This window comes from Gracilinanus agilis, chromosome 4 (assembly GCF_016433145.1).
Source record: "Gracilinanus agilis isolate LMUSP501 chromosome 4, AgileGrace, whole genome shotgun sequence".
NCBI lineage: Eukaryota > Metazoa > Chordata > Mammalia > Didelphimorphia > Didelphidae > Gracilinanus > Gracilinanus agilis.
Window position 1 is genome coordinate 390,768,080 of NC_058133.1, and position 26,694 is coordinate 390,794,773.

Here is a 26,694-nt window from a genome sequence, read left to right on the forward strand (position 1 = left end):
TAATGGAGTCTAGGGAAGTGCAGTTGGCAGCTGTTCATGGGATAATAATGAAACACACTGTTTAGTAGTGCATAGTGCTGCTGTAAAATGCGGGAAGTATTTTATAGAGATCAGGGTGAGTAGAGCTGTATCCACTTTAAGCATTGTATGTGTGTGAACTGAGAATGAGGAAGTTGTATTTTCATATGAGAATAACTAGCAATCCCTTTCTCCTCGCAGGTAAAGAAAACGTGCACAGAAACAGATGTTTCAGAGCCTCAGAATTCCAGGTACAGTCCATAGAGGCAAATGCTCAACTGAGGAATTTTGGGGGAACTAAGACCTTTAAAAAAGTGGTCTGCAGACATAAATTTATCAGGTGAACCACTGTCAGGTTCTTTTTAAAGTATTATAAATGGGAAATACTTAGCATAATAGAAGGCATGTAATCATTCAGATAGTAATGAGAGGGACTTGGCATTATACCTAGGGAAATTTTCAGATCAATAGCAGGATTTTGTCACTGGTGCTCCTTGAAAGAAAATACCATGATAACGTATACAAGAATAAGAAAAGTGGATATTGGTAGTACTATTTCTCTTCTTATATGGATACTGTATGTTTTACCTCATTCATAAGGAAAAGTTCTAATTTTTCAAAAGTATTTTAAAAGATTAAGTTAAAATTACTTTAAAAATATTTTGTATTTTTAAGAGAAAAAAAATTCCAATAGCTGTTTTCATTCAAACATTATTAAATTTCAAAAGTGCTATTCAAATGAGAAAATTAAGAAAGTTAGAATTCTTCTATATGATGTTGATGTGTGGGGTCTATGGGTATGTGGAGCCCATGGAATAGTAATTAAAGAATAAAAATCAACTGGAGATTGCTTTAAGGAACTCCCTCTATATTCTGGATTTTTTTTAAGTGGGCCATATGCCCTGAATGATGAACTTTTAGGATGAGTGCTTGTGTGTATGTATAACAATAGTAACATAATTTGGATGACAAATCTATGTGAGGGAGTGAATGGGAAGGTATGATTTTATTGGTACTGAGAGCCCCTAGCAAGAAAAATCCCTTTGCCAATGTTCTATGTTTGCCAACTGTTCTATGATAAAGAAACATAGAAGTTGATTATCACTGTACGGACAGAGTGGCTTGTTTAATATCACACAGCTAGTTTGTGTCAGAGACTGAACTTGAAGCCAAATCATTCCATCTTTGTGGCCCACCACACAATTGAGAAGTGTATTCCCAATTTGAGACTCTAATACATGGGAGATGCAATGTTATTTCCAAACTATTGAAATTATCCTACCTTGGCACTCACAGGAACAAAGATGCCTAGATATATACCAGCTGCTTTTTTTTAATGACCATGCACTTACCTCTTAAGAAACAAGTGAACAGAGCTCAGGACTAGCTGAATTAATTTAAAAAGAATTCTGCATTTATAGAATATTGATCACCTATTTAATTTTAAACTTCTCCTTTTTAAGTTAGTCTTGATACAATTAAATGCAGCATATATATCAGTAAGAATGCATTCAATGAATCAATCAAGCATTTTATTAAATACTGAGTATGAGGCTGAAAAAAAATGATGCAGTCTCTGTCTTCAAGGAGCTTACATTTAATCAAGGGAGATAACATATACATAAATTAGTATATTTAAAATTGATATAAGGTAGATTGAGGGAGAAAAGGCAATAGCATTGGGGACATCAAAAAAGCTTCTACAGAATGTATGACTTAAACACAGTTTTAAGGAAGCAAGAAATTCAATGAAAGTGATGGAAATGAGAAGGTGCATTACAGGAATGAGAGATAACCAGTGTGAAGGAATAAAAATGGGATATGGAGTGTCATAGGAGATCAACATCAACAAGGCCATCTTGGATGGTCTGTAAAGTGCAATAAGGAAACTAATATATAATAAGAGTAGAAAGGTAAATTAGGGTTTAAAAGTTTAAAAGGCCTTTTGTTTGACCTTAAGAACAAGAGGGAAATATTGGAGTCAGTTGAGTAAATGATTCAGATTATCAGAATTATGAAACATTTGGCCTTCATATTTTAGAGTATTAATTATAAACAAAAAGCTTTGACTTCTTAGAGCTCCAGTTATATCCATAGATTCTGGAGATTCTGGAGATGTGGGATCCTTTTGCTTAATTCTAAAAGGCAATATGAGTCAGTAAGTTAAACAAACAATTTATGAGTAAGCACCATGGTCCTGTATTTTCATACTAATTTATATCCCAAGTAGGTTGATCGGACTTAATTTAAACTCTTCAGTTCAGATCCAAATCACTGGGTTGGTCAACTCATCCCCAAGCTCTTTGCAAGCATAGAACTGTCATATAGAATCACAAAGATGAAAGGTCTCTCAGATGCCATCTATATTAACTCATCTCTTACCAGGAAAATGTGCTACTCAAAAATCTCTATTGAGGGGGAATCCCTTCTAATTTGAGAATGGCTTTAATTGTTAGGAAATTTTTCCTTACTTGGAGACAGCTGCCCCCTATTACTCTGTCCACTGGAACCAGCAGAAAAAGTCTAATTTATTTCCTTCAAATATTTTAAAGACAACTCAGTTGGTTAAATTAGTCTTTTAAATCATCTAAATGTTAGAGCTGGAAATGGTTTGGAGAATCTTCTAATCCTCTCATTTTATAGATGAGGAAATAAAGATCCAGAGAGTGTGGACTGCCTAAGCATTGAGCTCATTAAGTAGCAATGGCAGTACTTGAAACAAGGTATTCATGCTGTCACTCAATTGCTCTTTCCACTGTACTATTTATTGTAATTGTTCAACAACGAATATTTATTAAGCAAATATATTTAATACTATGTGCCAGGCACTGATAATTAAAATGTAAAATACAGGACAGTCTTTAACTAAGTTTTCGTTCTGCTTTAGGGCAGATTGGATAAGGGCAGAAGAATTAAGATAATAATAACAATAGCTTTTATACTACACTTTTAAGGCTTGCAAAGTATCTGACATGTTTTCTCATTTAATCCTCACAGCAACCCTAGGAAGTAAGTGCTGTTATTATGCCCATATTACAGAGGTTAAATGACTTACCCAAAGTCACAAATCTAGTAAGTCTGAAAAAGGATTCAAACTCAGTTTTTCCTGATTCCAAGACCAATATCCTATCCACTATAACATCTTATTGCCTACATATGTGTCCAAATGAATATAATGGAAAGTAAAAGCAAAGATACAATCCATAGATAATCCTAGGAACTTTAAGGAAGGAAAAAAATATTTTAAGGTGATAGGATCGGGGAAGGCTGTACATAGGTGATGGTTCCTAAATTGAGCCTTAAAGGAGGAGATGGTTTTAGAAAAATGACAGAAAGTCTAATGATGATGATAGTGGTATTTCATAATCAGCTTTATTGATTTATCATTCTGAATAGAAGGCCTCTTTCATTTTAGAAACAATTTTTTAAATCAAGCAATATTATTTAAATAAATCTCACTTCAAGCAAATAAGCAACAAAATTTATAAAATTTGTGATTTCTAAATTTGTAGCTAACCTTAAGTAGAGAAGAAAATCTGGCAATTCAGAAACCTGTGAGGTTATAATGAAAAATGAAAGCATAAAGGGTGGAGAGATGACTTTAGTTTTCATGCATGCAGATACACTGTCTACCCTACATAAATAGAAGCACATTAATAAACCCAGAAAGCCATACACAGGTAACCATGTTATACATACACATACACTCAGAAATGTTAACCCACAATAGAGACTTAAATAATTCTTTTAAAATTTTTATTTTTAAATATTTTTCCAATTTACATGATTTATTTTTTTTCTTTCCCCTCTTCCCTCCCCACTCCCAGAGCTGACAAGCAATTCCACTGGGTTGTACAAATGTTATTACTTTATACCTATTTCCATGTTATTCATTTTTGCTATAGAGTGATCTTTTACAGCCAAAACCCCAATTCATATACCCATATACACATGTGATAAGTGATGTCATATGTTCTTTTGTGTTTCTACTCCCATAGTTCTTTCTCTCAGTGTGGTTGCCATTCTATCCCATAAGTCCTTCAAAAGTGTCCTAATTTGTTGCATTGATACTAATAGCAAAGTCCTTTACATTGGATTGTTCCACAATGTTTCACTTTCTGTGTACAATGTTCTCCTGGTTCTGTTCATTTCACTCATCATCAACTCATTGAGGTTCTTGCAGTTCATATAGAAATCCTCCAGCTCATCATTCCTTTTAGCACAATAGTATTCCATCACCACCATATACCACAATTTGTTCAGCCATTCCCCAATCGAGGGACACCCCTTCATTTTCCAATTTTTTTTGCCACCACAAAGAGTACAGCTATGGATATTTTTGTACAAGTATTTTTCCTTATTATCTCTTTGGGGTAAAACCTAGTAGTGGTATTGCTGGATTTAAGTAATTCTTGAACCAAATAATTCTTTTCTAAACAAGTCTTAAGTGAAAACACTGAACACAAAATGAAATATCAGCATAAAATGAATACTGTAGATATACTTCCTTAAGGAGTAGTGCCTGGATTGGGACCCAAGGCTAATCTTATGCATTTATTTAGCTAGCTTTATAGTGTGTTGGTTTTGGATTTGAAACTATTAGAATAAATGCAGATGGAAAGTGTTTTTACAGTAGGGAAGTAATTAAATTGGGTGTGGGAACTTTGTCAGGAGAATTCTTGGAGTGACACATGTGTATCAGCAAATTCTTTGTCTTGCTTGGCCTTCATTCCCCTTTTGGAAAGAAACACTTGGGCTACAGATGTGACTGGCACATTGGGATAAGCGGAATTTAGAAACCTATGCAATATAACCAAGGCCAAGAATGTCTTACCAGAAATATTTTTTGTTTATGCATTGAAAGCCAGACATTAGTGGCAATATTTTTTCAGTTGTACAAAACTGTATTTATCTTGATGGATGATTAGCATTAATGGACACACTCTGCTTCATTTAAGAATTCTCATTCTTGAAGAAAACCTGTTTTACTTATTCTCCTTTGGTGTTCCTTTGTCGAACACACACACACACACACACACACACACACACACACACACACACACACCAGTGTATTTTATTTCCTAGAATACTATGATTAGTGCTTAACAGTTAAACATAAAATCAGTAGTTGAAAAAATTGAAATAATTGAAATTTGTATTGTTTCCTGATTTGTGCTTAGGGATCGATTGAATGATAATTGAAAAAAAAAGATATTCTCATCAGCCTATATTTAGCAGCTTTCTGCATCTATTAATTTTGTAGAAAAAGATTCATTAATTTTCATACTTTCTTTTAATTTTTTCTGTTTTAAGAATGAATCAAAACCTTTCTTCTCTATTGAGTCAGAGAAGAGGGAACTGTATTTTTCATTCTTTGACAACATACTCACAATTTTACCTAATTCTGTTGAAACCCCCCTCTCAGAAAACATCTTTGAAAAATGGTTCAAATGCTTTAAAATGCTTAAACTATTGATTATTCATATTTATTAACAAGATTTTTAGTCTGCTTCCTGTTTTTCAGTCAATTCTTTTCAGCACTTTTGCCAGAGGGTGATCAGGGACACAGAAAGGAAATGAAACTTGAATCAATCAATTTTGTTGCATATTTGGACCATTAGCAAAGGTTTGGTGAAGCAGAAAGTCAAAACCATTGACTGAGATGAGGATTTGAGTTTCTCTGGGGATTTCATCATCAAAAACATGTGTTGAGTGACTTTTAGACATAGCACTGTATGAATCATGGTCCTTGCCCTGTAGTGGCTTAAAATCTAAGATTATCAACAGTTATATCTGGACAGAAATATGGACAGAATGAGAGGGGGGGAAATAAAAGATTAAGGAAATACTTGAGATATTTACAGTTTATATAAGCTTGAAGGAAATATAATTGCTATTTCCATTCTGTCCCTATCTTCCATTACCCTGGATAATCGAGGGTTGCCTGTACCCCATTTTGTACTCCTTGAGGACTCAATGACTTGTCTGAGATCAAACATGGTGCTAGTAGCCGAACCAGAAATAGATCACAGGTCTCCTGGCTCTGTTCTCTAGTTACTTGGCTATTATCAAGAGAAAGACTAAATGAATAGGATGGGTTCCCCACACTACATATTCCAACTATTTTAGCAGACTCTTGGAACTAATTTTGATTTACCAGTTAATTTTAAAGTCAGGCAGAGGAAGTTTAGCTGGCCAATTTCTTTGCAAGGCCAAAGGAGCCATACTATTAAATCATCTCATTTCTGCAGTTATGGGTTAATACTGTGGTAGTATATATTTGTAGGTTTTCTCTCTGAATAATATTATTCATGAATTGTCTGCAAAAGTATGCAGAAATCAAATTGTTCCAGCTTCTTCATATATCTCTGATAGCCATCCTCTTCTCTCTATTTACATAATCATAATCCAAGGTCAGAATCTCATAACTTCTTGCACAGACTACTCTAAAAACCTTCTAATTAACTTTTTAGCTTCCAGTCTCTCCAACATTTTTTCCCATTTGTTGCCCAAATAATATTCCTAATAGCACCAGTCTGATTATGTCACCCTATTCCCCCCACTCACCCACACAAAGAAATTTGAGTGGCTCCCTGTTGCATTTAGAATAAAGTACAAACTCCTCAGCTTGGCATTAAAATCACTTCACAATCTGGCTCCAGCCTAGCTTTCCAGGCTTGTTGCCCACTCTACATTCCAGCCAAACTGCTCTACTTGTTGTTTTCCCTAATGGACACACAATATCCTACCTCTGTTCTTCCTCAGTCTTCTTTGTTGGCTCATCATCCATATGATTCTCCCTTACTATGGATATTCTGCAAGGCTGTCCTGAGGCCTCTCCTCTTATCTCTCTACAACTCATTTCTTAGAGACATTGTCAGTTACTACTGTTTTAATTATCATTTTTATTCAGATGACTCTAGAATCTATAAATCCAGTTTGAGCTTCTCTCTGAGCTTCAATACCATATTAGTAGCTACTTAGCTATCTGTATATGTAGAGACATCTCCAATTCACCTTAACAGGCACATTATCTTTATACTCCCACCTGCCCCCACCAACAATCTACCCATTTATCCAATTTCATTATTACAGTTAAAGGTAAAAAACTATTCTTCGTGTCTCCTAGAGGTATAAGCTTGGAGTCATCCTCAATTCTTCATTCTTTTAACCCTACCTTTGGCAATCAAAATCCAAATCTTGAAATGTCTACCTCTATTACCTATATCTCTTGTCTATAAGTTGTTTTTTCTATTCACCCCCTGACTCGTCAGATTAACTATTATTCACATTGTGTCTAAATTATTGCAATGAGCTCTATTCTATCATGAAACAAGCTTCTATTTTTCCCTTTATTTACCAGAGATTCATTTGATCTTCTTCTATATGCGACATTGGTTTATTTTTTTTTGCAGAATAAAAATGAAAAGGGATTACCAGTAGAATTACTTTTTTTTCCTGTTATCCAAGAAAGCAATATCAGAATGTCAGAAATGGGATGGACTTCTACCTATTCTAATTTGGAGTGATATTAGCTAGAACAAATTGTCAGGTTTTGGGGAATAGTTGGCTGGATATGTAAATGTGAACAAGAAGAATCAATTATGACTCATTATTAAAATTTGTCTACTGTGAGATTCATATTGCAGAGAGGGATTCAAGCTGCAGAGAGGGGTTCAAGCTGCAGAGAGGGGTTCAGGCTTCAGCTCAGAATTCCAGAGGGCCCCCTCCCGAGAACTCTGAGAGAGGGGGCAGTTAAAGGCAGTTTGTGCCCTGGGATTGGAGTAGGCAGGTCACTCTGCTTGCTGGGTCTTGGGTCCTGGGTTGCTCTTGGGGCATGAGGTTTGAATATGAGCAAAGCCATATTACTTCCTAACTGCCAACCTGCTTTACCTTGGTTTGACATTCAACTGCCTAGTGGGAAGGGGGAAGTGAAGGAGCACTTAGGCAAGATCCTGTCCCTCCCTTCAGTCAAGCCTGTTTGTGTGTGTGTGTGTGTGTCCCTCCATAGACCAAAAGATTAGAGAGATTTGATAGCTACAGACCTCTGATATCTTACAGATTCCCCAATAGAACACTACAGAGTGATTTTGAAAGTTGCTCTAATTTTATCTCTATATTCTCTGGTTCAATTATTATTATCTGGTCCTGTGATATTGTATGTTTGCCACTAAGTGATGAAGAACACTAAAAATCTCATTATCCTTAGTCATATACTCTTATATTATGAATTCTAATGTCAGTAAAGACTTTGGCTATTTACATTTTGTACAAGGGGAGTGAAATCAGCTTTTAGAAGTTCCTCTTTCCTTCCCAATAACAAATACATTTCCTGTAATAAAAATTCCCCACTTATGAAAGTTTCTCACTCTGAAAAACTATACATTTTCCCCTATAAATATTAAGTTGATATTTCCTCCTTATTAGCAGGCTGGATACTTATTTCCTGCCAATTTATCTTGCTCTTCAGGTATGAGAAAGTTCAGGATTTCCTCTCCTGAAAATGGTTGGTTCCAACTCACAAATCTGCAAATAGTTATGGTCCTCATCCAGAAAACAGTCAGTGTCTCCTATATTGAACCCAACAATTTTAGGAGTGTAGCATAAGATAATTCTTTTTTCTTGATAATTGTGTGCTGTGAGTGAATGTAGTTATTCTACTGAAATAGCTAAAAGAGCAGTCAGATTGTGATGACCATGGAACCATGGAAACTTTCAAAATCATCTCTGTTCCATTTTGGGCTTTTTCATTGTGTGTAGTTTCAAGATATTCTACAAACATTTATTTAAATATTTATAGTACTAGAGACTTGGGTAAAAAAAGAAAAACACTCCTCAAGATTATGTTCTGTGGTGAGAGGGTGATACAAAATATACTTAAATAAATAAAAAGTAATTTCAAGAGAGTGAAAGCGCAATTACAGACCAAGGTGGCACCCAGCCCAACATGAACAAGGTTAATAACAGCCTGTGGCTTGCACAGTGCTCAAAGTAATTGTCATTGAACATCTCTCTTGCAGGTCTCAGCACCCCTGGTTAGATAGTGAGGAGTTTCTCAGCTAGTATGGCAAGAGGTAAAATAAATTGTAGGCAGATTTAGAAGATAGTCAGCCACTCCTCACTTATTGCCATCCAACTTTCATCCCCACAGCATTCTGGGAATAGAACTCTACATAAGAATCTTCCCATGACTCTGATTGTGCAGTACATTATTGATACTGCTTGCTCCTTCACTGACTTGTCCCGCTCACCGGAATGCTTTGCCTTCTCACCTCTACCTACCTGCATTTTTTACCTTCTTTCAAGACTCATCTCAAGTCTTACTTTCTAGAAGAGGACTTTGCTTGTCCCCCATTGGTAATGCTTTTTCTAAGAGATTTTCTTCCATTTATATTGTCTATATTTTGTATGTGTACATAGCGATTTCCATTTTTGCCTCCTTAAAATGTGAATTTCTTATGGTCAGGGAACTTGTTTTTTAACTTGCTTTATATCCTCAGTATTTAGGAGAGCACTGGGTATATGATAAGGGCTTAATAAATGTTCATTAACTGCCTAGTAACTTCTAGTCTGCAAACTGAAACAATTAAGTCCTTCCTGGAACAAATCCAATCCAATAAACATTTATAAAATGCCTACTACATGCTAGGCTCTGTGCTAAGGACTAGGGATGCAATTAATAATAAAGACAGCCCTTGCCCTCAATAAGTTTGCAATCAAATGAAGGGAGATAATAAATAAAAGGAAGGAGGAAAAGGGGGAAACCTAGAAAGGGATAGATCAGGTGATATGTTATTTCATGAAATAGAAGCCAGAAAGAGCAACAGCTTCAGAGTGGAGTGAGTCCAAAAGACTAGCCTCTGCCCTTTATGAAGAAGGCTTTTGCAGCAGTTTGATACTCTACTTTCCAGGTCTCCATTCATAGGGAAAAGGAAGCTGAGGGAGGTTGTGTCAGTCAAGTTAGCAGATCAGTGGATATGAGCTTAACCTGGGATAGACATCTTGTTCCTTGAAGTTGAAACCAAGTTCTTAAGAGGAAAAAATCCATACAAAAATTCAACAGAAAACTTGGTTATTCAGAATTATTCATTTTTTTCCTGAGACTTCTAGATAGTCGAACGTTTTTCTCTCTTTTTGTTCTCCATTGAGTTAGAATTCTAGCTAAAATATCTTTAGTTCTTTTCATGTAATCTCTAATGTGAATAGCATATAATGTTTATGTGTTCATGTATGTATTTCCAAAGGAATTTCTTACACTTTATATACAACCTTTTTCTTATTATGTTTATTAATGTGGTCTAATTTTCCTCTTTTTTAGGTGCAACTGGTGTGTGTATGTGTGTGTGTGCATGAGTGTATGTGATATGGATGAGAAACATCAATAAACAAATGGCCTAAATAGTTATGTTCAGCACATGAATGACTGAGATAAGAAGGATGATGGAAGGGACTCTCATGTATTTCGATAAATTCACATATGGAATGAAAAGTGTTGGGCAAGAGAACCTGGATCATGCTGTTAATGGAGCCAAGTTTCTGGGTTTAATTCATGTATGAGACACTTTGTCTTGCACCAAGGAAAACTATTTGTTCCATAACCATGGCCTGCTCTATTAATCCTAGTCATCTGTAAAACAAATGTGTGCCCTTGGTGCAAGGGGGAACCATAGAAGAGAATGTAGATGGATCTGCATATCCCATGAGAACAACAGTTTCAAGTCAATTTTCCACTGACAGCATCATCTTCTAATAAAGAAAGGATGATGTATATACATTGACTTGATTCCTGAAAATGACTGAACCCTGGGAGCCTATATTTCAAGGGCTCATTACCATTATGATGAAACAAGAGTGAGATAATCTCAGAATTCTTGCTGAATTTCCCAAAGTTACAACTTATCTCTCTGTCAAATGAAACAATCTTTCCAGTTTTTCCTATGCTGCTTCTAAAGTCTTAATATTAAGACCCTCAAATATTCATAGAATTGAGTTTTACATCATAGAAAAAATCATTTTAACATTTTAGAATAATTGTCATAACCAGAATTGTCTTTAAAATATTTGATGATTTTTTTCTAAATTCTGATAATCTTGAACTAAAATCTTACTTAAAATTTTAAAGAACATGTTTAATTTAATCACTATTTATAGACTTCTCTTTATTTTAAATTCTTAATTGAGAAAAATATTTGGGACAGTAGTTACATAATCTCTAATAATTTAGCAGTTAGATGGCACAATGAATAGAGCATTGGGTTGGAGTCAGGAAATTTTGAGTTCAAATCAAGCCTGCCAGAGTTCAAGGTTGACCCTTAAATACTTAGTAGTTGTGTGACCTTGGGTAAAGGCCTCTGTCTACCTCAGTTTTTCCAAGGGTAAAATGTGAAGAATAGCACCTATCACCCAGGAAAGATAAAACGGGGTCTCATTTGTAAAGTACTTTCACAGTGCCTATTCCATAGTAGATAACAAGTACATATTTTCTTCCTTCTCTCCCTCCATCCTTCTTTCCTTCCTCCCTCCCTCCCTCCCTCCCTTCCTTCCTTCCTTCCTTCCTTGTACATATATGTATATATGTGTGTGTCCTTTTTATGAGCTCTTTACAATTTACAAGATTTTTTTTCACAACTATCGCATGATAGTACAAAAAGCAGTACTTTCATCCCCATTTTACAGAAAGAAACAATGAGGTTTAGAAAAGTTATTTGCTTGTGGTTACGTGGCAATTATGTCATGGATCTACAGCTGGAACTAAATTTTATGACTCTATCTCCAGTATATTTTTTCAGTTTGTCACAGTTTAGTATCTTGGGTAACTTTCTCTAGTATAATAATTCCTGCAAAATTGATCAGGAGAAATCCTTTCATTTGAATTTTCTCTTGGGATCAGCCCTCAAGTATTTATTATCTGAAGCTTTGTTTGGAGAATTGGGGAAGACACTAAACTGTACATGTCCTGTACTGTACTAGGTGCTGTTTAGGTAAGGGATACCTCAGAAATATAAAATGTGATCCTCATTTTTTTTTCATTTTGGATTCAGATAAACAACAAAGGATTTTTGATTTCCATTATTTTGTAACCTCAATAGAGAAAGCTAATTTGGGGGAGTTTGTTTTTAAATGTAGACTAATGCTATTTACAGACTTCTTTTTAAGATTTTTAGTTTCATTGTGTAGAGTAGTGGTGGTGGTATTTTTAAGGTGTTTTATCCTTTTCCAAAAGGGAAGGGGCCCATTCATGAATATCTAAAGAACAAAATTTCATTTAACACAATTTTATCTGCAAATTGTCCATCAGTAAGAAGACATATCATTTTGCACAGTTGTCCATAACTGAATGAATATCAAGACAGATTTCAATGTCTACTTATTTAGGTAGTCTGGTTTATTCAGCTGCTAAGATTTTTTTTTCATATTTTCGTATTACTTTTAGCCAGTTGGCTTTTCTGTTTATAATGTCACTCTTAAAAGAGTAAGACCTACTTACTCTGACATGTGTTTTTTATTTCAAAGTTCTCTTTTTACTCCCTTTTCATGAATATTGTGGCAGCTTTGTTTGGAGAATTGGGGAAGACACTAAACTGGCCCAGTCCAATATCCCGCCAAAAATCTGATCATTTTGATTGGTAAATGGATTGTCTTATGGAATGAGACCAATTCCCATAGGTAAACCTTCATAGAGCTTCTTTGCCAGAAAACCAACTTTGGATAAATTTCCACTTAATGGAGTACTCATCACTACTCATCCCTTCAAAGGGAAAAAAATGCAGCTTAAATGTTAAGATGTATACTTTTTAAGCTTAATCATAAAAATACCAGAAGAAAATAAGTGAATTATCATCATTAATAATCAGATAAGAGAGAGCATATAATATTCTCACAAGGCATAGAGCCCTATATAAAGATGAGAGGCTATTTACTATTATTATCAATATTATGTCTTTAGTAAATATATGCTGTAATTTTTTTTGCAAACATTAACACAAATTCTGGATAAAATTCAACAATTAAATAATTCTAAATTAGAATTGTCATTCCACAGTTTTCCATTCCCTCTTCAAAATAAAGCTCTATTTGGCTTGTATAAACATTTTCCACTATGTTCAGTTCAGTTTAATATTCTAGGATTTGGGCAAGTTGATTTATACATTAATTTATTTAGAGCATAATTTCTATATGGTAAATTTCAGTGGTGTCTTGTTCAAAATTTTTAATAATATATTTTATTTATTTTGTTAAAATTGTCCTAACTGCATATAAAAACATTTTTAACATTAATTTTTTAAATCTTTAACCTTCTGTCTTAGAATCATTACTAAGTATCAATTCCAAAGCAGAGGAGCAGTAAGGGCTAGAGAAAGAAAGGGTTAAATGACTTGCCCAGGGTCACACAGGTAGGAAGTATCTGAGGCCAGATTTAAACTTTGGTCCTCTTGACTCCAGGCCTGTATCTCTATCCACTGAGTTATCTAATTGCCCCTTAACATTCATTTAAACAATTGGTGGGAGGAGGGGGTTCCAAATTCTCCCCTTCTTTGTTGCCCTTCTGTCTTCCTTGAGAAGGCAAGCAATTTGATATCAGTTATACATTCTAAGTCATGCAAAACATATTTCCATATTAGCCAAGTTGTCAAAGAAGGCACAGACCAAAAACAAAACAAGAAAAATAAAATGTAAAAAGTATGCTTCAGTTTTCCTTTAGAGTTCATCAGTTTAATCTCTAAAAGTAGACAGCATTTTTTATCATGGGTCTCCTGGATTTTCTTAGTTCATTGTTGATCAGAGTGGCTAAGTCTTTCAGAGTTGATCATTCTTACAACATTCCTTTTACTTTGTGCAATGTTCTCCTTGTTCTACGTACTTTGCCTTAAACAAGTTCATAATAGTCTTCCCAGGTTTTTCTGAAACTATTCTGTTCATCATTTCTTATAGCACAATAGTATTCCAACATAATCATACACCACAACTTGTTTAGCCATCCCCCAATGGATTGGAATTCCCTCAATTTCTAATTCTTTATGCCACAAAAAGAGCTGTTGTAATTATTTTGTAGGACAATGTCTTTTCCCTTTTCCTTGATTTCTTTGAGATACTAGTGGTGTTGCTAGGTCAAAGGTTAAGTACAGTTTTATAGTGCTTTGGGCAGAGTTCCAAATCATTCTCCACAATGTTTAGATTAGTTCAAAACTCCACCCCACAATGCATTAGTGTCCAAATTTTTCTATATCTCCTCTACTATTTGTCATTTTCCTTTTTTCTGTCATGTTAGCCATTCTGTTAGGTGTGAGGTTGTATCACAAAAGTTGTTTCAATTGGTATCTCTCTAATCAGTAGTGATTTAGAGTATTTTTTCATGTTACTATTGATAGTTTGATTTATTCTGAAAACAACTTGTTCATATACTTTGACCTTCAACTGGGAAATGGATGTTAAATATAAATTTGACTCAGTTGCCAATATATTTGAAAAATGAGACCTTTATGAGAGAAAATTGTTGTAAACATTTCCCCCACTTTCCTCTTTTTTTCTAATAAGTTTTACTTCTGAAAAAGCTTTTTAATTTCAAGTAATCATAATTATCTATTTTATTTTCCATAATTCCCAATAGCTCTTGTTTGATCATAAACTCTTCCCTTAACTATATACCTAACAAGTACATTTTTCTATGTTCCCCAAATTAATTTATAACATCAAATGTTATGTCTAAATCATTTATTCATTTTGGTTTTTTTTTCCTGGTATAAGATTTGAGATATTGGTTTATGCCTACTTTCTGCAAAACTTTCTAGTTTTCCCAGAAAGCTTGCTAAATGGTGATTTCTTTTCCAAAAAGCTTATCTTTGGATTTATTAAACACTAAATTACTTTGATCACTTACTACTGTGCATTATTTACCTAATCTATCTCACTAATCCCTCACTATTTCTTGGCCAATAACAGATTTTTTGATAATTACTGTTTTGTTATATAGTTTGAAATCTGGTATTGCTAGAGAACCTTCCTTAACATTTTTTTGGTTGATTTCCTTGATATTTTAGACCTTTTGTTCTTTCAGATGAATTTTGTTATTTTTTCTAACTTTATAAAATAATTCTTAGGCATGAGACAATAACTAAATTGAACAAAATCATCAGTTTCATTATATTGAATCAGCTTACCCCTGAGCAATTAATATTTTTCCAGTTGCATAGATGTGTTTTCATCTGTGTGAAAAAATTTTATAATTGTACATGTATTAATAAATTTTCTGCGGTAATTTTAAATTGAATTTCTCTATCTCTTTTCCTGGGTTTTATTGGTAGCCTATAGAAATGCCGAATACTTATGTGAGTTTGTTTTAGATCTTGTAATGTTTTTAAAGTTATTGTTTCAATTAGATTTTTAGTTGATTCTCTGGGGTTCTCTAAGTATACTATCATATCATCTGCCAAAAGTGATAGTTTTGTTTCCTCATTGACTACTTTTATTCCTTCAATCGTTTTTCTTTTATTTCAATAGCTAACATTCCTAGTAGAGTACTGAATAATGATGGTGATAATAGACATTCTTGTTCCCCCCCAATCTTACTGAGAAGGCTTGAAATCTTTGGTAGACACTACTCATTTTAAAAGATTCCATTGCTTCCTAGACCTAATTGTGTTTTTAATAGGAAAAGGTGTATTTTGTCAATAGTTTTTCCTGAATTTCTTGAGATAGTCATATGATTTGGGTTGTTTTTGTGTATTATATGGTCAATCAGGCTGATAGTTTTACTAATGTTGAACAAGCCCTGAACTCATGGTATAAATCCCACATTGTTGTAATAGTTGGTCTTTTTTAATTTATTGCTATAATTTCTAAGCTATTATTTTATTTAAATTTTTAGCATCAATACTCATTAGGGAAGTTGGTCTATAGTTTTCTTTTTTTGTTTTTGCTCTTCTTGTTTAGGTATCAGGGCCATATATAGGACTCCTTCTTTACCTATTTTCCAAATAGTTTTATAGTATTTAAATTAGTTGTTCCTTAAATGCTTGGTAGAATTCACTTGCAAATCCATCAGTACTGGTGATTTTTTGCTTAGGAAGTTTGTTGATGGCTTGTTCTATTTCTTTTTATAATATATACTTATATATTAGATTTCTTCTGTTAATTTGAGCAATTGATATTTTTGTAAACATTCATTTGACTTAGATTATTAGGTTTGTTGAGAAATAATTTGCCAAAATGTCTCCTGACATCCTTTAATTTTATCTTCATTGCTGGTGTATTCTCCCTTTTCATTTTTTATACTGGTAATTTGATTTTCTTCTATTTTTTATATTAAATTCACCAATAGTGTAGTGATTGTATTATTTTTTCCTCACAAAACTAGCTGCTCTTATGATTTATTAGTTCAAATTTTTACCTCAAATTTTATTAATCTCTCATTTAATTTTTAGGATTTCCATTATGTTAGTATTTAAGTAGGATTTTTAATTTTATTCTTTTTTTTAGTTGCCTGCCCATTTCATTTATCTGATTTATCTTTCTATTTTCAATTAAACGTTTAGAGATATGTCCTACCATGATTCTGGTAGGTTTTACCATTGTCGTTTTGGGTTTTGTTGTTGTTGTTGTTATTTTAAAAATGAAATTGCTGATTTTTTCCATGATTTCTTCTTTGGCCCACTAATTCTTTAGGAATCACTTATTCATTTACCAAATAATTTTAATCTGTTTCCATGGTATTTAATGTAATTTTATTGCACTATGGTCAGAAAATGATGCATTTAATACTTTTGTTTTTCTGAACTTTAATGAGATTTTTATGCTCTAATGCATGATTAGTTTTTGTGAAGATATCATGTGCATCTTAGAAAAAGGTGTACTCCTTTCTATTCCCATTCAGATTTCTTCAGAGGTCTAGCTAAATTTTCTAAAATTCTATCCATCTCCTTGATTCTTTCTTATTTATCTTTGTAGTTAATCTTGTTCTGAAAAGAAAAAAAGTTGAGGTCCCACATTTGTATTGTTTTATTATCTATTTCCTTCTGTAACTTATTTAAATTTTGTATTAAGAATTCATATACTATTCCATTTGGTGCATACATGTATAATAATGCTATTGCTTATGGCCCCCTTTTAGCAAAATATGGTTTCTGTGCTTATCTCTTTTAATTAGGTCTATTTTTGCTTTTACTATTTTTGAGAACATGACCAACATTTTAAAGTTAAGATTTACTTTCTTTTTTGCAAACCATTTCATTTGATGTACAAATGAGTTATTACTAATGAAGTTGTAGTGACAAAATTAAATAGTTTTGTCAAACTAGCAATGATTAATATTTCATTACCAACTTTTGAACAGAATATTAACCAAGGATAGCATTCTCCTCTATTCATTAGAATTTAGAATACTGGTTTTTGGTGGGGAAAGTTGGTAAAAATTTGACTGTTAAAATAGTTTGATACAAGCTGCTAAAAATTAATACCTTTGTGTTTTAAATCAGGAAGCTGTTTTCTATGAAAATATGTTCTAATAAGTCACAAAAGAAAGTTAGTTTTTCAAACTCTTACTACATTTGCTAAAGATCAAAATCTCAGTAATAATATAGCATTGAATGTTAGCATGAGTAAATTCCATGCTGTGAAACAAAGTTCCTGCTAACTGATGATATCTATGGTATTTTCTGGCTATAATAACTTTAGTGACTCTTTCCTATACATCAAGGGCTTTTCTTTCTGACCTCATTTCCTCCTTATTACAAGATCAAAGTAAGCAGTGTCTGAGTAGCTTTTCAAAAGTCATTTTTTCTCTGAAAATATTTCTGATGGGGAGATAATTATTCAACATCAAGACATAAAATTCATGGAAACTAATGATTCTTTAAGAAGAGAAAAAATAAAGAGCATCTTTTTTCTTTGATACTATTAAAACCTAAATGGGGAAATATTGGGCTGTTAGAAGTCCACCAGGGGCCTGGATCACATAACTGCTTTGGTTCCTTACTTATTTGAGGATGCTTGGCAATTTGTTTCATCTTTGTATAACTATATTTTTATTTTCTATATCAGTATGATGCCATTATCAACCCACACATCTGCATAGATTTATTGAAGGGTGATAGGTTTGTAAATGATGAGCTGAAAACTAATATGGGACTGTAAAATTAAAGAAATCTTTCTGCTCTAACTTGTATGAACTAGCAAGTAATTAAATAAAATATATGTTAGGTACACACTATTGTTATTACCAAAACCTTTAAATTAAATTTATTTTTAAAAATCTAGAAAATACATTAAATATATTAAAGAAGCCTTACCTAGGGATCATTTCATATAATCTAATGAAGATGCTTTAATCTCTAGTATTCTTAACATTTTTTCATTGTAATGAAGGACTGTCACATTAAGGGTATTTCACTTTCAACACTATTCAAATCCTCTCCTTCTTTGACATTACCATAAGACCAAGAGGTTGTATATACATTTAAGACCTGTTTTAGGAGCCACAGAGTGTTCTATAAATGAGAGGTATTATAATTGTTATTTGCTTATTTTTCCTAAAATGCTTTAGTGTGGGCCATTTTTAAATTACAAATCTGATTGTAATCTTCCTTCTTTTTGACAGTTTTGATATTTTTCCTTTGTTCATAAGGATATGGCTCTTAAGGATCCCATAAAGGAGGGTTTATGAAGTATACTTTGGGACAGTTTAGGTTTCTATTTGAAGAGGAAGATCCAATTAATAAATAGTTTAAGACAAATGAAGGTAAAGCAATGTGGATATACAGGGACAATTGAGACAGTATTCTTTGAATGGTCAGGGGACTCATGACAAAGCCTTGGTCCAACAGGGAAGGATAACCCTGAAGGGTTATGGAGCTTGGCAATGAGTGAAGAGCAAATTGGAATGAGACACATAGGTGTTAAGAAATTCTCTCTCCAATCCCACAATGAAACAAACAGGTAGAATATCCAGGAATATGGAGTGAGGGCTGAGATGAAGAAAGGAGAGACAGAAATTGCCAGTGTTGTGGTACATTTCCCCTGTCTTGGGCGATACAATAGGAATAGAAAACCACAAGGTGAAAACCAGTAATCCAATTGAGTAGTAAACTAGAAAATTAGCAACAATTTAGGGGATTTATTCCCCAGTAATTGAACCAAATATGTTCCTTTTTGGTGACTTTTAAGAGACTTTCCTTTTCACTCAAAATCTTGGCCCAGTAATAACAATTTTTCTTACACATACTCTTTTTATAAAATTGTACAGGGGGCAGCTGGGTTGTGGGTCAGTGGATTGAGAGTCAGACCCAGAGATGGGAGGTCCTGTGTTCAAATCTGTCCTCATAGGCTTCCTAGCTGTGTGACCCTGGGCAAGTCACTTGCCCCCCATTGCCTAGCCCTTCCCACTTTTCTGCCTTAGAACCAATACACCTGGTATTGATTCTAAGACTGAAGGTAAGGGTTTTTAATATAAATAAATAAACAAACAAATAAATTAAACTGTGCAAATAATTTTCTTAGATGATATATATATGACAATATATCAACATTATTGAACAAATGTGATAAAATACTTAAAAGTGATACATGAAATAAAGTGGATAATAGCTGTTCTTTATTCACTATCAAAACCAGTTAGTTAATAAGCATTAATTAAGTACCTACCATGGGCCAGGTAGTGTGCCAAACCTGGGAATACAAAAACAGGCAAAAGATAGTCTCTGACTTCAGGGAGCTCATAGTCCAACAACAGAGATAGTAAGTAAACAAATATGTACTAATAATTTATATTCAGGGTAAAAAGAAAATAATTATATATCAGAGCAACTGCTGGAACTAAGAAAGAATTAGAAAGCTTCCTATGGATGATGAAAGTTTAATTGGTATTAAAATGAGGCCAAGGAGTCAGAAATAAAGCAAGAAATGGATCATTATATAAATAGGAATAAATATACATATGTAGCCAGAGAAAAAATCTAGAGCTGAGAAATGGAGTGTCTAGTTTGTAGAACAGCAAGGAGGCCATTATCACTGACTCAGTGTGAAGGTGGGGAATATGATATTAAAGAAGATTGGAAAGATAAGAAGGGGCTAGGTTATGAATGGCTTTAGATGTCTAAAAGAAGAATTTGAATTTGATCCTATAGGAAATAGAAAGTCAGTGGAGTTAATTACATAGGAGTATGACATGGTCAGCCCTGTACTTTATGAAAATCCCTTTGCTTGCTGAATGGAGGATGAATTGGATTGGGGAGAGATGAAGCAGGTGAAACCACAAGCAGACTCTCTGGCAAAGTAATCAAGACATGAGGTGAGAGGGTTTGAGCAGAGTAGTTAGTGTCACATAAGATAAAGAGTTAAATTAGAGAAGTTTTATAATGGTAAAATCTACAGGTCTTGGTAAGAGATTGCATATAGGGAGAGATAGTGAGAGCCTCAAGGATGATTCCTAAATTGTGATTCTAAGAGTCTATGAGGATGGTGCTGCCCTCTATAATAATAAAGGTTAACCTTATAGAGATTGAGGGGACAGACTTTCGAGATTTAATCCAAACTCCCTACCTCAAAATAGAAATTTGAATCCCAAAGAAGGTAAGGGATTTGCCCAAGGTCATGTAAATTGAAAATGGCAGAGCCAGAATTTGTATATAGTTTCCCTGGCTACAAAGCTAGATAGGACTCTTTCCATTCTATTATATTTTTCTAAAGAGAAAAGACTATGGAGGGGTGTTGGTGGGGAAAGGCTGGGCACTGCCTCCAAAGAACAGGAAGATATAATGGTAGCTGAAAGGCCTTTGAATTTTTAAACATTAGTGCCTAGAAAGCATGTGTCCAAAACTAAGAATGGAGGGAAGGAAAACTATTGTTGTCCTACTCTCCAGTGGGAATCAAGGTAAAGGAGAACAATTTAGTGGCCCCACACATCCCAGTTTCTGTGCCTAGAAATACTTTCATGCATTGGGAACTTGAGAGGCCAAGGATTAGCAGGTTGGACCAGCACTGACTGCTTGGTCCCATTGTTTGCAGGGAGTGGTGGCTTATTCTGCTGCCTTACTCATAGTATGAATGGGATTAGCGAAGAGAAATTCAATTGCTCTCATGGTATGCTATAGCTATGACCACATACTTCTTTCTCTGGAAGAGGGTCCAGGCTCTTTCTTGCTGTGTCTGGAGTTTCACTGAGAGTTGGTTGAAGCAAATGCCTGGAGCCATGCACATAACCACCTCCCAAGGAGGAGAAAGTGAAGAAGGGATAAAGACCTAAATAGCATTTTTTCTGGCATTTGAATTTAATCCTGTTTTCAACTCTCTCAGTCAATTTGTTTTGCTAATCTCCCATTGCTATTTGATTCCAAATTTATTTTCATTGAAAAAAGCAGATCTGTACTCAAAAGTGTTCAGAATTTTAGACATTGCTTCCATTGGGTCTAGGGAAATTCAGCCTAAAGCTGTATTGACATTTGCAAAGGCAAGTAGTGATTACATCTTTTATCATAATGTATTTCCATACAGAGTTCTAACTAGCAATTTTGGTACTCCTATCTATGAGAGAGTCTAAGGAGAATTCAAGGAGGACTATCAATGAGACTGGGGCAGCTTGGGAAAAGAGCAGAGTGAAACTAGGGATGAGTAAAGGTACAAGAGATGTAGGCAGGGAGAAGAGGTAAGAGATGTCTTCCTGTATGCTTGGGTAATTCCAAAGATTCCTGTGGTGGAAGCAGTGAGAGGTGACATACTATTGAGGAGAATAAAGGGAGGTAGTTAGGCAAAGGCAAGGGAGAATTTCTTAAAAGATTTCAGCCTCAAGGTACCTGACAAGAGAGATTTCTCGTTTTACTTCTCAATTCCTCAACCCTACAGTTTCTCCTCTTTATATGACAGATTCTTTGCCAATGCTCCTTTCCAGATTGTTATGGTAATCCTGGCCTTACTGTAATATCTTGGGATAAACATTGATATTGCTTTGGAAAGCTCCAGTGGCATAATATTAGGAGATAGGATTTATTTTTTTTAAGCAAGAGCTTATGCTTTATCCCGGAAACAATTACCAATATTATGGTATGTCTTAACTTTCTTAGGAGATTCAATAATAATAACCAGCCACCTTACTTGAACCATTGGTATTCCTTTTTGGTGGCTTATGGAGAGTTTTTACTTCCAGTTATATGCTAGTGGTTCCTAGATTTTATATAGTGACACTCATTTTTTTCCCCCAAAGGACCACTCTACACACAGAACAAATTATATTCTTAGGTCATATTGAATTTTAAATAAAATTAAGAGTATTCTATGTTTTTATTTAGACACATGAACGAAATTTTAAAACATAATAAAAATAATGCTTGAAATAAAGTGGCTAATAGCATGTACCTTATTCACTGCCACAATATAGCAAAGGAGCCAAGGAAAGACTCCTTTGCAATGAAAATTTTTTTCTATGTCTTAGATAGTACTGTTGAATACTTTGGAGAAGAATCTTTACATGTGAATCTAAGTTTGCTTAGTCTTCCCTACAAAAATTCTGTTCTATGAAATTTGTGTGTATGTGGGATTTTTAAAAAATGTGCTAGAACACAAGACTAAAACAAGCTATTTAAAGCAGAATTGGGGTCAACTAAGAGGAAGTTTTCCTTACTTTCTAAAAGTGTTTTTGGTAAACAGAAAGACAATACCCTGGTTGTTTTGTTTACTTGTTTATGCACCTGAATTGCTTTGTAACCTGTTGTTTATATACCTGAATCTTGTTGCTATATCATGACTGGCATCCTTCTAAATTTGGGATCCTAGACAAAGTTCTAGTTCAATTTGTGTGCTAATATTTGAAAGAACTGTGTTTGTGTGTTTCCTTTTTATGTTGATGCTCCCTGCACCAACATAGGTTTCAAGTGCTCTAGGAAACATCTTTGGGAGTCTCTGGAGAGGATAAGGCTTTCTGAACTAAGTAGGATTTATCCTTAGATGAAAGATACAGAGTCCATCTAACTTTCCAATGTAGTAGCAGCTACTAGATTAAGTACTCTGTAGCATGGCCTTCAAAAGATCATGGCCACTTTCACATTAGGATAAAACATTTGAAGAGAAGTTTGGTGGAGAGATAAGAACCTAAACCATCTTTTACTTATATAGTAGAGAGGGGAGGGAGGGAGTTGATCAAGATACCCATGATCTAATTCATTTCCTCCCAATCTATTTGATGCAGTCATAGAAAGTAAAGGGTGAAAAACAGAGATAGCTAGTTGTTTTGGTCTTATATGAAGTGTTAGGAAGACACTTTGTTATTTTGTTATATATTTTGTTACTCCATTATAAGTTGTGATGAAGTTCTTAAAAGATCATCTGAGTAAGTGCTTCGTTTTATGTTAACTTTATTTATTGCCTGACTATTAAAGGTAAGATACCACTGACCCACAGAGTGCATTAAGAATATGACAGCTGTCCCCTATAAACCCAAAATGTTAATTCAGGGAGAATACTTCCCATGAGATTCTGGTTAATCCAGCAGAAAAATATTATATTTCTGCTATTTTAAAAAAAATGATTGTGGCTCTAGGATTTAAAATTATACTAACTACTGTACTTACCATACTGTATATGGTAAGTGATAGGTCCTAATATTGATTCACTGTCAATTATTAATTTGGGGGAGGGTGGCCACTAAAATGAAGGTGGTCAGGACTGTTGCATGAAGGAACTAGCAATCTTTGGTCTGAAAAAGTCTTGGATGAAATGATAGCTGTCTTCAAAGATTTTAAATGCTGTCATGTAGAAGAGGAATTAAGCTTGTTTTGCTTAGTCTTCAGAAGGCAGAACTAGAACAAAGGGGTAGATATTATAGGAAAGATTTTGGCTGAACATAAGGGAAAACTTCTTAGCAATTGTAATTTTCCAATAAAGGAATGCATTACATCAGGGTAGTGAGTTCCCCATAACTTAAAGTCTTCAGATAGAAGCCATATGACCCCTTGATTTGTGTGTTATATAGACAGTTTATGATTTGGATAATGATTATGTTAGAAGGCCTCTGAAGCCAAATGTCCTCCCAATTATTAATATTTTATATGTAGAATATAAAAAGGAAAATGTTTTCCCAATGTAATTTTTTCTAGCTGTGTTTTTTCTAAAATAAAAAAAAAAAACTTTTAATCAATTACTGTTAAGTAACTTTTAAGTGCTTATTTCAGTCTCCTGGTTGATTTGTGATACAATAGGGGTGACAAGATTCTTCCATCATGCTATCCTGAATCTTTGTTCACTAGGGCCCACCTTGAGGTTTTTCTATCTACTATCATTTATGCCTTATCAGAGTATTTCAAATCTCCACTTATTTGTGGGAAGACCACAAATTTTTGCTGTTTTCCTGTTTCTTAGTAGTATAATATCAATTTCTTAGGTGCTATAAAGGGGATTTACTATGTTATATTACAATTCAGCTTGGTGGCACAGGGATAGAGTGCAGGGCCTGAAGATTCATTTTCCTGAGGTCAAATCTGTCCTTTGTCTCAAGCTGTGTGGTCCTATGCAAGTCATTTAACCTTGTTGTCTCAATTTCCTCATTTGTAAAATGAGCTGGAAAAGAAAGTAGCAAAACACTCCAGTATTTTTGCCAAGAAAATTCCAAATAAGCTCACAAAGAGTCAGACATGACTGAAATGACTGAACAATAACTACAACTTTCAAGTAAATAATCCCCTGGACCCCATCTACTGTCTGAGTTAATGGTACAGGGAGCTATATGAAGAAATTGTGTGTGTGTGTGTGTGTGTGTGTGTATTTAACAAACTCTAATTATTCTCCTACCACAAGGTAAAGAATATTTATACACACCTGGGATTTCACTACATGCACACATTTGGATTGTAAAAATTAAATCGCATTAGGATAATTACAAGAAAATCGGCAACACATTTTATTTCTCTAACATACACAATAGTGAAATAGACATTTTATTACATAATATTCTTGTATAGTTTTGTTTTTCTCAGGGTTTTTAATATGCATTTCCTGTATAAGTAAATGTGAGTTAAAAATGCCCTTCCAAATATCTTTATTTCCTTTAACAAACAATTGTCAAAATGAACTGCCTACACACACTTTTCAGATATTTAAAATGCATCCTTTATGTTTAGTGTGCTTGCAGATACATGCACAAACACTCTCTCTCTCTCTCTCTCTCTCCTTTCTTCTTCCCCCCCCCCCCAGTCTCTCTCTCTCTCTCTCTCTCTCCCCCTCAGTCTCTCTCTCTCTCTCTCTTTCTCTAGGACACACACACACAAACTCTAAAGAGGGAAAGTTGTTCATTATCTCAAGGTAAACAAAAGCAGCTTTGTTCCCATTTTCAAGTACAAATTACTGAGCACAGTATGTCAAAACAATGCTTCTCCTTTCAGTCGTGGTCTAGAAGAGTGTTTCTGGAGCTTAAGTGTTTTTTTTTTTTTTTTTTTGTTTTTGTTGGGGGGCTCTGAGATTTTTGTTCTAAAACTCATGACCTTTTAATCTAATGGTAGAAAGAGTGGTAAGAGGGATGGTTTGGTTGGGTGATTACTTATAAATGGGAATGAAGAAACATATCTTTGTAGGGCAAGGGCATTTTTGACTGAGCCAAAGAGTTTAAGGCTGGTGTCATTTGAGGAACTACTCGCCATGCCTACTACTATTCATTACCAGATCATAAATATTAAATACCACCAAAGCCAAGCTGCCTAAATATTTTGGAAGAAAGATAAAAATTTTAAATTAAGATGAACAAAAAAATGGGAGTAGAATGAATGGAGGTAGAACTATCTAAAGTAAAGAAGAGCCTAGATTTTATTGGGTTCTTTTTTGGTAAGAAATCAAGTCGCGTTCCTTTAAAGTAGCCCATAGTAACAAATAAAAAGTGTATTAGGATTGGAGATCTTTAGGACCATTGGCAATGAATAGAGATCTACTTACTCTATTTACTTAGAAAAATCTTTTTCTTATCTTAAAGAATCTGAAGTTCTCTAAAAGTCTGTGCTTCTGACTGAGTAAATAAATTAATAAGTCTTTGTTAACACTTTAAATTTGATTCTTTTATCTACTGATACAAGGGGAAATTAGGCCAACGAAAGCCCGATCATCATAAAATTCGATTTATTACTGTCAAACATCAAAGACTTTTTAACTCCATATTAATAATAATAATAATAATAGTTAGCATTTATTTAGTGTTTTTAAGTTTACAAAGCACTTTTCATAACTGATTTCCTTTGATCCTCACAACCACCTTTGGATGAAGATGTTATCATATATTCACTTTATAGATGAGGAAATTGATACTGAGTGAAGTCGTGATTTACAGAGAGTCATAAAACTAGTGTCTGAGGCCAGACTTGAACTCAGGAAGATGAGTCTTCCTGACTCCAGGCCTGACACTCTATCCACTGAGCCACCTAAATGACACATTACATAATAATAAATAATATATATTTATATATAGTAATATATTTCTATATAATAAATAATATATATTTCTATATAATATATCCTATATATATTTGTATAGATGTATGTGTATATTTATATATGTGTATGTATAGGTAGATGTAATTTTTAAATCTTAATACAAATGCTAGCTATTATTATTCATAGGAGTTAGATGCTGTATTCTACTTATTAACAAATGATGCCATTAGTCCTGACCTTAGTGCTGCCGAGTATCATAGGATCATAAATGTAACAGACTAT

The 26,694-nt window shown here is 34.0% G+C and overlaps 1 protein-coding gene across 1 annotated transcript in view; it reads left to right on the forward strand.

Annotated features, from left to right (window-relative positions):
• EYA4 (EYA transcriptional coactivator and phosphatase 4) overlaps positions 1 to 26,694 on the forward strand; it is a 276,232-nt gene that overhangs the window by 121,403 nt on the left and 128,135 nt on the right. The window contains exon 2 of the mRNA XM_044677012.1: positions 220 to 269. Coding sequence (XP_044532947.1) covers positions 220 to 269 — 50 coding nt within the window. The remainder of the gene's footprint in view (positions 1 to 219; positions 270 to 26,694) is intronic.